General features: G+C 47.1%; 1 protein-coding gene across 2 annotated transcripts in view; it reads right to left on the reverse strand.

Annotated features, from left to right (window-relative positions):
• Window positions 1-2,688: 2,688 nt before the first annotated feature.
• Window positions 2,689-12,192, reverse strand: part of PINX1 (PIN2/TERF1 interacting, telomerase inhibitor 1) — a 74,853-nt gene continuing 65,349 nt past the window's right edge. For both annotated transcript variants that reach the window (XM_011970742.1, XM_011970741.1), the window contains exon 7: window positions 2,689-3,641. In XM_011970742.1, the coding sequence (XP_011826132.1) occupies window positions 3,123-3,641 (519 nt within the window). In that variant the 3' untranslated portion in view covers window positions 2,689-3,122. The remainder of the gene's footprint in view (window positions 3,642-12,192) is intronic.

A 12,192-nucleotide genomic window follows, 5' to 3' on the forward strand; every position in this document is an offset into this window, starting at 1 on the left:
TTGGGAGCCGCTTTTCCTTTTTAAACTGAAAGAACCAAGGAAAGCACTGAAGACTAAAATTAATGTATTTTTACCTGGCAAAATAATTCAAGGCAAAAACAGGGTTAATATGCTATCCATTTTTAAAGTATCAAGCATAAAATGCAATTCAGAGTATTTGTTTTGTTGTTCTAATTTCCACTTAGATCCAGAAAACCAAGTGAACTGAAAAAGATACAGAAAAATGAAAGCTGAGGGTATCTAGAGAAAAGAGAGTCTCCACCTCCTTTGGAACAAATCTGCTCTTTGCCGAGTATGTGACTCATTCTCAGGCTGCCCAGTTATTAAAATAATTCAGGAGGGGTCAGAAGCAGTGGCTCACACCTGTAATCCCAGCACTTTGGGAGCCCAAGGTGGGCGGATCACTTTGAGCTCAGAAGTTTGAGACCAGCCTGGGCAACATGGCAAAACCCCCGTCTCTACTAAGAATACAAAAATTAGCAGGGCGTGGTGGCCAGTGCCTGTAATCCCAGCTACTCAGGAGGCTGAGGCAGGAGAATCACTTGAATCCGGGAGGCGGAGGTTGCAGTGAGCTGAGATTGCACCACTGTAGTCCCTCCTGGGTGACAGAACGAGACTCCCCGTCAAAAAAAAAAAAATAAAAAATTCAGGAGGCTTTTCTCCAGTCTATGAAAACAATCATCACCACATTCTACATCCTCTCAGTAAAAGTTGCATGTGGGCCAGGTGTAGTGGCTCACACCTGTAATCCCAGCACTTTAGGAAGCCAAGGCGGGAGGATCACTTGAGACCAGGAGTTCAAGACCAGCCTGGGCAACATAGCAAGACTGTATCTCTAGAAAAAATAAAATCATTATCCAGGTGTGGTGGCATATGCCTGCAGTCCCAGCTACCGGGGAGGCTGAGGCAGGAGGACTGCTTGAGCCCAGGAGTTCAAAGCTGCAGTGAGCTTTGATCAGGCCTCTGCACTCCAGCCTGGGCGACAGAAAGAGATCCTATCTCTGGGGGGAGAAAAAACCCACCAGTTGCACGTGAACAATCTTACAGTCGGGCTGCCTTGGAATTCCTAACTCCAGGAACTACCAGCTCCCTTCTGTACCTCCCTCCTCTGGTCTTCCCATCCAGCCCCTTCACCCACGCCTGACCTAAACGCATTCCACCTGCCTCCTAAATACGCCTGCACACAATTTGGTATATTCTCCCGGCTCTAATTTTTACTGGTAAAGGAAGTTAAAACAAAAGGCAAAAAACAAAACAACAACAACAACAACAACAACAACAAAAACCCAATCAGCATCTACTTATTTTTGAAAGTTAGCTCCCCTTAGGTTCCAGGCATTCCACTTATTTCTGGATCTCTGGTTTCACAGGCAAGATGGGACAGGCAGACAGAACTTGGGCATGTGCCCTCTGTGGAGAAAGTGACTTCAGAAACCTCTGAGGCTTTATTAGCCTGCGATTCTAAACTCGGGGGGACATGAAAAACTCAGAGACGAGTCATCAGGCTCTATCTTCATAAGAGTCTTTTTTTTCCTCTGTGTGTGTGTGTGTGTGTGTGTGTGTGTGTGTGTCTTTTCAAACAAATAGCACTGCGCAGTATCCTTAGAAACTACAGCCAAATGTCCTTCACGTATTTTCTCTACATTTCAAGAATCTCAGGACCATGCTTCTTATCTAATGTGTGACTTTGAGAGTTAAAAATCAAGGGGAAAAGGTCACAGAATTGGGGGCAAGTTTGAGTTCCCGTCACCAGTCACAATCTCTAGATCAAATGGAGGACAACACACTGCCTGGGCCCTGGCCAGGTTTGCCTGAAGCAGGGCCAGGCAGCCTCAAGGCCTCCATGGCAGGCTGGGGATATGGGGACGTGGAAAAAGGGGGTGCAGGGAAACTGGGAACTGGTGGGGGAGTGTGAGAAAGGAATAAACGCATACGTGGATGAAGAGGAAAAGCAGGAGGAGATGAAGGCAGTGCAGAGGGCAGAATGGTGGACACGGGGCCGGGAAGGTGGCAGGGCTGCACTCCAGAACCTCAGCCGAGCGTTTTCTCCTCCTGTGTCCCAGGGATGGTGTGAAGTGTCTGCAGGCGTCCAAGTGAACCCACAGGGAGAGTTCGGCTGGCACACAGGGAGATGGGCCAGGGCGCGGCGGGCGAGGGCAGCACAAGCATGGTGCTGCGACACCACTGCTGGGAGCAGGGTTGAAAGGCGTCTTTTGCTCTAAGGACTTTCATAAGGCAGTCCCAATCCAAAGACCGACCTTAGTTTCATGGCCTTAGCCTCTCAGTTTCTTAAGCCTTCTGAGGGCCTCCTGATCATGACAAATAAGTCACCATTTACAGCCATGAGACAGATAAATCAGTGTAGGTGATTTGTCCTGAAGGACCCCCAAAGGGAAATACATCAGAGTACCCACACTCGGCACAGGAACAGCAAGAGTCCTCCTGTGAGAGCTGAGAGAGGACACTGGCCCTGAGTCTGTCCACTGCTGAAGCTTGGCAGAGGCTGGGGGAGGACCTCAGAGCAGTCGGCTGCCACTGCTTAGTGGAGGGGAGGGCGGTAAAACGTTTCCCCATCAAACCAAAACACAACAAAAAACCTCTCTGATTTGGGAATGTAATCATATAATTTCCACTTGGCAAAAATGTTGGTTGGCTATAGAACAAAAAGAACAATCTGAATCCAAGCTATTGCCTCTTAATCCTTTAATTAGGCCGAGTCTTTCAGAAGAAAGCACCATTCATTGTTACTGAAGGGAACCAAGAGCAAACAGAGATAGTGACACACACACACACAGAGACACGCGCATGCACACACGTGTGCACACTTACATGAATGCATGTATTTGTAATGATTATAATTAAACACTCTTGCTGAAGGGCTCAAAGTTTACAAGAAAATTTATTTGTGTCTGAGAGCCACTATTTAGAACGTCAAAAAGGCCCTCCTGGGAACGTAACTTGGGGGAGATGTGGTGAGAGGGCGGGACCCAGCAGCCCACAGGCATGTCACAAGATGCGCCCAGACGCTCTGGGGTGAACTCTGCTCTGACTTCAGGCCAGAGGTGTCTGCCCCAGCAGTGCCCTAACAGCTGAGTGGTCGGAAGGCTCCGGCTGGGGAGGATTCATTTGGAATCTTTCTTCTTCTTCTTCTTCTTTTTCACCGGCGTTTCTTCTGGCGTAGCGTCCTCTGCTATCTCTACTGGCTTTTGCGGCTTTTTCTTTCCTCTCCTCTTTTTGGGCTTCAGGGTGAAGTCCCCGCCCTCAGGTGGCTGCACATGGTCCCCTGCATCCGGAGCAGAGGCCTCGGAACTCTGGTCCCAGCAGGGGCCTCTGAGCTGCTCTTCCGCTGGCCCGCTCTTCTTGGCCACTCGCTCCTGGGCCTTGGCCCTCTCGGGCTTTCCCTCCATGTGCCTCTTGGCCTTAGGCTGGGGGTAGCTCTCCACATCTTCACCTGTGGCCTCTTTGTTTCTTTTCTTCCCCCTTTTGTGTTCCACCTGCGTCTTGGAAGTGTCAGACCCTGGAACAGGGACCTGGGGCTTGTTCTTCAGTGCTGCCATCCGCTTGGCAAAGTACTCCTGGATGGTGAAGGCACTGGTTGTCGTGGTTTCGTTCTCATCTGGAGTGGAGGGACTGGCATCGCCCTATGGTGCGCAGAAGAGTTAAAAGGCAGGTAAGCATCAACTTTCATCCCTCACTGCACCCAGGAGGCACTCACACCCGGTACTCACACCCGGCACTCACACCCGGCACCCACAGCCGGCACCCACACCTGGCACCCACACCTGGCACCCACACCTAGCACTCACACCTGGCACTTAGGAGACAAGGCTGAGTGCCAGGCTTCTTTCGGCCTCTCTCCCTTCTGGTCGGCCTGAACTGCAGGCCTGGAGCAAGGCGGCCACACACTCTGGCTGCGTACTAGGTGGGGTGGTAGATGACAGGCAGAAGTTAATGTCAGAAGGGAGCTGGCAAGCCGCCTCGATGGAATTCTGAGTAAACATCTCCCTAGAAACAAGTGTTGTGGTGACTAAGCTCCCAGAATCTCCCATCAGAAACAGGGACACTGGCGTTCCAGAGCTTCATGATTTTGTTAGACAACGATTTCACCTTCATTATGAATTACACCGGCCTCTGTGTTGATCTAGAAACTTAAGACACCACCTAGATAGGTTAACCTTCCATGAGGACAGGAGCTGCACTCCACCCTGGAACCTGGCTTGCCGGGGGCACCCTTTCTCACCCAAAGGCGGAGTGTGGCCGCTCTGGCAGCTGCTCCTGAGTGGAGTGCAGAGTGGAGACTCCGCGCGTCTCAGCCTCCTCCCCGAAACAGCGGGCCAGCCTGGGGGCTTCTTTCCCTCAGCTGGGGGTGGGGAGGAGGGAAATGCCCCCTTCTTCCCTAACAAACACTAGATACTCAGGACTGTGTTCGAGCTGTTCTTACATTTGAGGAGTTACACATAACAGCTGAGATGAGGATTTTAATTTTAAATAAGTACAGTGCATTGTCAGATCATATCCGCTATGAGAAAAAATGTGAAAAAAGTATGTATCTAAAAGTACATTTTGCTGTAAAGCTTGAGAAGCGGGAGAAAATTCCTAAGGGGAGAGGCTGGGATAAAGAATGAAATGCTGGAATCGCCATTTGGGTTGAGGCTGGCCGTAAGGTGAGGAGGCGTGCCTGTGAGGCAGGAAGTGCCTTCGGGTTGGACTACAAGGAATATGCTCGGAGTCAAATCAATGTCTGCAGCAACTCTGCCCACAGAGACTCTGGAAATAAGTCATTAAGCTATCATGCTAAACTTAGGTTTTCATAGTCGCCTGGCTTCTTCCTTCATACTCATTTATCTCACAAGAAGAGGCTGGGTATTCCGTGCTTTCATGGTGGGAGGGTGGGAAAGGGCTCCTGAATAAAGCAGTCTCCAAATCAGGATTCTACTATGATCCTAAACTCGGCTGGCAAGGTTCTGCTTGTGCAGGTAACTGAATTACAAACCACCTATAAATAGACCCTGTATTGTCTTGGCAGAGTGGTCCTCAAAAACCAGCTTGGTGGAATCCAAGATAATGTCCCATTTGCAGTTCCAGCAGAATCGACATTATTATATATCAACGGACAACTAGGGCTTGAGTGGCAAGTGCCTCAGAGAGCTTTCACAAAAGGGTACATAAAAAAATCATGTGGTCAATTTTGGAATTTCAAAACAGGCAGAACATGAGGAATAAATCAACTGAGTTTTGGGAAGAAGTTTTAATTTTATCCATTACTATTCAATTTGTGCTGGAATTCCATGGGGTGATTTTGAGAAAATAAAAAATATCTGCCCCCAGGAGATTTGTCTTTTCGTTCTTCAAATGTTGAAAAAGAGCTGAAATGCTGCACAGCCGAATGAAGGATCTTCTCAAGGCTCTCCTGGCGCGAGCCAATCCCAGGCTCATGAATGAGAGAGATCCTGCCACCCACAGATGGGCACCTCACAGCCACATGGAGACAGAGACAGGCTCGGTGACCAGCCACCTTCAGAGCCACACGGGGACAGGCTCGGTGACCAGCCACCCTCAGAGCCACACAGGGACAGGCTTGGTGACCAGCCACCCTCACAGCCACACGGGGACAGGCTCCGTGATCAGGCACCCTCACAGCCACATGGGGACAGGTTTGGTGACCAGCCACCCTCACAGCCACATGGGGACAGGGTTGGTGACCAGCCACCCTCACAGCCACACGGGGACGGGCTCGGTGACCAGCCACCCTCAGAGCCACACAGGGACAGGCTCGGTGACCAGGCACTCTCAGAGCCACACGGGGACAGGCTCGGTGACCAGGCACTCTCAGAGCCACACGGGGACAGGCTCGGTGACCAGCCACCCTCAGAGCCACACGGGGACAGGCTCGGTGACCAGGCACTCTCAGAGCCACACGGGGACAGGCTCGGTGACCAGCCACCCTCAGAGTCACATGGGGACAGGCTCAGTGACGACGGCGGGCTTGTTTATGCAACAGAAATCTCACTGACAGTTTTGCAGCACTACAGGCGCCTGCAGTCTGCAGGCCCTCTTTTGGAATGTATTTGTGAGGTTGGAACTCACATCTGAGTCGAATCCTATGACTCCTTACCTTGCTTATCTATTTATTACCTTGTGAATTCCTGATTTTAACCACAGGAGCTAAGTGCTGGTATTAATCACATTTTTTATTATCAGGAAATACAAGACCATTTTTGAGTCACTTGTTGAATTCAGTGGGTCTTCCTAATCCCAGAAAGTAAGTAGGCTCATAATCAATTCCTGGGATGTAAGTTTAATAGGCACAGGCCACTGCACAGGCTTGGCAGGGCATAGAGACAGGCTCGAGAGGGGCCAGCACCCGAGTCCTACTTCTTCCCAGCAAAGTGCTGGCCACATAATGACTGGCTAGAGAGAGCTGCTTAATGCGGAGGTAGCCACCCTCCCACACCACAGAAACGTGCCTATTGTATAACACCATGGACTCAAAGGAAAAATACACTGAAAATCTGACTCCTGCAGGAGCAATGGCCAGGACTCATCTTTTTATACACCAAAGTCAGAAACTCAGTTTCACTGCAGAGATTCTAATCCTGCTTCTGCATTCTTGACCATGGCATCACATAAAAATATATACATATTTTCAAGAAAACTAATGCTTTTGTATCTGGTCTCTATCAAAGTAAACAAGTATTGAGAAAAACAAGTTACTTTAAAGTATTTTGAAGTGACCATAACTTGCATTTTCCCATTTTCATTAAACACACAATACAACCTCAAAAAATAAAACCTGTAATATTTAAATGTGACGTTCACCGCTTCATAAACGTTGAGAATGTCTGTTTGCTAACTGTGTTCCAAAAACTAATGAAACAAATTTAAGAGTAACTTGAAAACTTCTGGTTCTATATAAAATACTACCAAGAAATATGGTTAATCATCTTGCCAAATGTGGTTTAAGCTCAGGGATTCAGGAAACGTCTCTCTCTCTTTCTTGAATTCCAATGCCTGCTGTTCAACTAAAGGAGTTTTTTGTCACTAATGGCAAAAACCGTGAGTACTTTTGCACCAACCTAATAAAACAAGCAGGACTAGCCTTGTCCATTCACAGCAAGCCTCACGGTCCTCTCCCTTCCTTCAGCGCTAATGAGTGCATCGCATGTGTCAAAAACATTTGTGACTTTCCCAAATGGTAAATGGGCCTTAATTTCTACCCAATCAATAAGCACTTCTGGGTTTGAACTGGGATGACTCCGGAGCACCTGCTCCCCAGTTCACAGAGCCCTGAGAGTTGAAAGCCAGGCCCATGGGAGCACCCTGCACACTCACGTGAGGAAGCTTCACCCAAAGTGATCAGGCCCGGGGGTCCTGAGGAAGGCAGCTATCACCACTGTGCCAGGCACTTGACATCAAGTGGCATCTCAGCCGACTCTTGCGGCAACCTGAGGAGAGGCGCCCTCTCATGACACAGGCAGAGTGAGACTCCTAGCACTTAATCCGCAGAAGGTCTCACAGCTGGAACACGGCAGGAGAGAAACAGCCCTAAGGCTGCCAGAAGCAAAGCACTTGCTCCCTCTACCACAGGACCCTGACTCCTAGCTCCCATCTCATGGACTGCCTTGTCACCCTTCCTTTCTCTTCGGAAGCCACCACCAAAACTAAAGTATGTATCAAGTGACCACATAATCCAGAGACTGAGGTCCACACTCACCTAAGTTGACGGATGCAGAAAAAATATCCACAGAAATAGTACTTTCAAAAGAGAAGGAAAACTACATCATCTTAGTTTGCAATTCATATAAATAAAAAACAGCCTGAAGCCAGGCTTAAGGGTTTTATAATTTATCAAACTAGCATGTACAGTTACTTGAAAAAGTGTGACTGTTTCAAAGCAGAGAGTAAAACCCAAGTCCAAACCTCCACCCAGGCAAGAAGCCCTCTCGAGCAGATGCTGGACAGCTTCCACCCGGACACTGCCAATATGGAAAGGTGGCTTCTCTGGTTCTCTGACTGTTTTCTCATCAGCAACAGGTCGATTCAGGTGGTTCATGGGCATACACCGTGTGTCATGATTAGAGCTGGAGAATCTTAACACCATCTCTGGCAAGTCCAAATTATCACTGAGGAAAAAATAAAGAGTGGGTACAAAGGCAGGCTGACCCTGCAGAGAGTCCCTGCAGGTATCAATTACAATACACCGCAGTCCTCTCTGGTCCCTGAAAGATGCCTGAAGCTACACATATCAACTCTTCTCAGAGGTCTGCAGAATTAGAGTCTGTCTGCTTCTTTTAGGATCCTCTATCTGGAGACTGTGCAGCTCCATGAGTATCTGCACAAGCTCCTCTGGGCTCACGGAGGACTTTGCTCTTGTGTCATTCAAATGTGTATACTGAGGTGGATTATTAATAAAATGCCCAAATAGAGAGGATTCTCCATTATTCTCAAAAGAATCTTTTGGGGCAAGGAAATGAAGCAGTCTGCACACAGGCCTTAGTGAAGTGCCTAGAGCAGATGCACCTTACTATAGAATCCCCCTACTTATGATCAACACACCAGTCCAGGTAATGGACTTCAAAGGCAAGTCTTTCAGCTTGCCAGCCTTGCTCACACATCACCACTGATCTTAACTGAGAGGATGATGGAAGCTTTCTGATTTCCATGTTAAGACATGGAGGTCATGCTGCAACAGTAACTCTTCAATGAACTTTGTTAACAAAGTAGACACCCCGAGCTCAAGGGTAATGGATTTAGCAACTGGGGTTGTGAGTCCTGATGGCTATTGCCTGTGATGAACAAACGCTCACTGCCACCACAGCCTGTCTGTCATCAGCCTGTGCTGGGTTAGTCTGTGAAAAGTTAAGAAAGCTTGGCAAGTGAGTGGTTTGACAGAACATTCTGTATCTTTTCCAAAGTTTTCAGTAGGGCAGTTCTGACAAACACAAATTATGTATCCCTTCAGATATGAAGTGACTCTGTGTGACTCCTCAAGACAAAGGGATTGTGGAGACCCCCTGTCAGCTGTGTGTGTCCTTTAAACTCCTCCAACAGAAGGGGCAGGATGAACTGACCCAGTCACTCCCTATACTGGCCTACAATGTTCTTCCACAGCCCCTGTACACAGTCCCATGCATCACTTTCTTGAAGATCAAGTGTAAAACTGCTTCCTTCCACAAGTCTGATCCCATGTGAACATCCTTTCTTGTTTATTGCCCATAATAGCAATTTGTTGCTTCTATTTTCTGTATTTGTTTAATTTGCTTTGCAAGCATCTTCCCAAGGAAACAAGTTTCTTGAGGACAGGGGTCATTTCTATTTCATTTGTATTCATACAATCCACAACCTCCCTAATGAGGAACAAGGTACAGCAAGTGCTCAACAAAGGCACAAAGACACCAAACCCAGCTGGACCAAGGCTGTGAAGAGCTCCCACCACCATCCACTGGCCCCAAATGTTTTGTGTTTGTCAGCACGAACTTGTCTGCATATCAGGCAGGTCTAATGTACAGAAGGCGCACAGGAAGGTAAGAAGAGAATCAGCATTTTGAGTGCAGATTCTTCCCATCCACATGAAACCACCCCCTTCTCATCAGAGAGCACCTTCCCTTGCCTCAGGATGCAAACTGCTTCTCTAACTACTGCAAGGTATATCTGAGTGTCCTCTGCTGTCAGCCAGTTCCTTCCTGGCCCTTAGCAATAAACAGAAACTCAGTCCAGTGATCCATCCATTTCTCCTGCTCCATCATTCCACATGTTACCAGAGTTGCCTTGGAGGGGATAAGTCCATTGGAAAAAAGCAAAGTACTGTGTGGTACAGGAACTGCCACGTTTTTTCTGTGGGATTAGTTGAACACAAGCAATGCCAGTAGGGACTGAACTGTTCTTGCTAAAGAAGACAACTGTTCTTGGTAAAGAGAAGAGAGTTCTCAGGCATATTAGATACAAAGGTAAGCAGCTCATTTGGAGAACAGCAGTGGGATGGAAGTTCCACCAGCAGCCTCTGGTAGCAAGCTGTGAAGGCACAGCCTACATTATATCTTAGCTGAAAACACAACCTGGGCAAGCTGATTCTAGGGAATCATTGAAATGGGTTTACCACTGAAGGCTGAGCTAGGCAGTGATTCACAGCCATTTGTCGGAAAGCCTGCCCTGAACCACCATGGCGGGCGGCCCTGCTCTTCTCTCTATGAAACCTCTGTGGTTTCATGCTTTTCCTTTGTGGTTTCTACATAACTGAAAACATCCAGTGTTTTACTGACGAACAGCTATTTTTACACTCACAAAAAGCTTTTCAAGTGTGAAATCTCGTACATTTTTCAAGACACTCATTGCTCACATCTGGAATTAGGCTAAACACACACAGTCTCGGCAATGAGCAGCCTCAGGGAATTTGCCTGGGAGATGCAATCAGTTTTAGCATTAGCAAGTATCACAAGAGTCAAAAACAAATATAAAACCCCATCGACTGGAGCTGTAATTTGAAGTGGTGTTAAAAAGCAAAGATAAAATAACAGAATGAGAATTATGGAGCAACTCAATTGGAAAACACAGAAATTGTGTGTGTGTGCACACGTGAAACAGGTGTAAGAACCTGTGGCATGTATTAGAAGCCCACTATGCAGGGGTTCCAGAGGGTTCTCTCTAGACAGAGACTGGTGAACTATGGCCGTGGGCCTAGTTTTTAATGATTTTTTTTAAACCATTTCTAAATGGTTAGGAGGAAACAAAAAACTTATGACATGTAAAAATTACATGAATTTCAAATACCAGTGTCCTTAAAGTTTTGAATTTCCTCAGTAAAAATCTTGTGAAGATTTGTTTTCTTTCTCATTATACAAGTATATGCAATAGGTGCTAAGTAAATATTTACTGAATAAATGTATTATAAAATCGGCTCTGCGATTGTGAATATAGTACTGCTGACTTTTGGAAGTGGCAGGTGCTTTTCAAGTGCACACACACAATATACCTTTATATACACGCATGTACCTATACACACGCATGGAACTGGAGGACACTGGGCTTTGACAAAGTCCTCAAGCTCTGTCTCCTGCCAGCGACAGAATGCCTACCTTTCTGAACTGTGTCAGCAAGCAGCAGAGAGGCTGCTAACTGCTGCCTGCTTTTAAGTAGCAAAAGACAGCAGACAAAGAAAAAATTTGTTTAAAAAGTGATCTGACGTCAAAGAGAACTCTCAGCAACCCAATAAGTATGCAGAGATACCTTTCTAATAATCAGGCATCAGAACTCTGCTTGGAATTTACAAACTCAGACACACCGGACATCGGAGAAGATAATACGAACTAGAAGGGACAGAATAGCTTGCTCTTCCCTGGACTTTAGTAGAGAAATACACAGAATGCCAAATTCCTCATATGAAGGCCAATGCTAACAGAGCTGTTAATTTTACGTCTTTTTCTTTTTCTCTTTTCCCATAAGCCTAAACAGCTATTCCGATTGCCACTTATTAGGAAAAGCCGACACAAACATGTTTGAAAAGGATGGTTCTCTATGGCAACAGCTTCTCAAGTAACCAACATCAGGATCACTGACAAGAGTCATCCAGCTTCTGTGGAAAAAGAGGGAAAGAAACAGGAACAGGCTTCCTGCCTCCCTGAAAGGTCCTCAGGCTCGGAAAGTTGCAGTGACAACCATTCCCAACACACTGGCCATGAAGATAAACGAGGCTCCTCCAGAGCTGGAGATGATCAATGTGACACAGGCCCCAACTTCTGTGAATGATGTCTAAAAATAATCCAAATTGACTGCATTTTAAAATTCCAGGTCAACTGGTTCTCTCCCCTGCTCTCCAGAGGCAGGACAAACAGCTTTGATAAACAGCTGAGACCCAGCACTGGCCTCTCACAGAACAGAGCAGAAGCTTCCAGAGGGTTCTGTCTCTTCCATCTTTATCCCCCATGAAGAGGTGAAAATAGCTAAAGAACCATGACAACTCGAATGCAGGCTCCTTACTATAGAAAGCAAAGCACAGCAGTTCTTGAAGATTCTAGAAAATCTAAAGTCTTCTAATTTCTAAAAAGAATAAGGTCTTTGTTTTTTTTAGACGAAGTTTCACTCTTGTTGCCCAGGCTGGAGTGCAATGGTACAATCTCGGCTCACCGCAACCTCCGCCTCCTGGGTTCAAGTGATTCTCCTGCCTCAGCCTCCCAAGTAGCTGGGATTACAGACATG

The sequence above is a fragment of the Mandrillus leucophaeus genome, unplaced genomic scaffold, assembly GCF_000951045.1.
Source record: "Mandrillus leucophaeus isolate KB7577 unplaced genomic scaffold, Mleu.le_1.0 Scaffold97, whole genome shotgun sequence".
NCBI lineage: Eukaryota > Metazoa > Chordata > Mammalia > Primates > Cercopithecidae > Mandrillus > Mandrillus leucophaeus.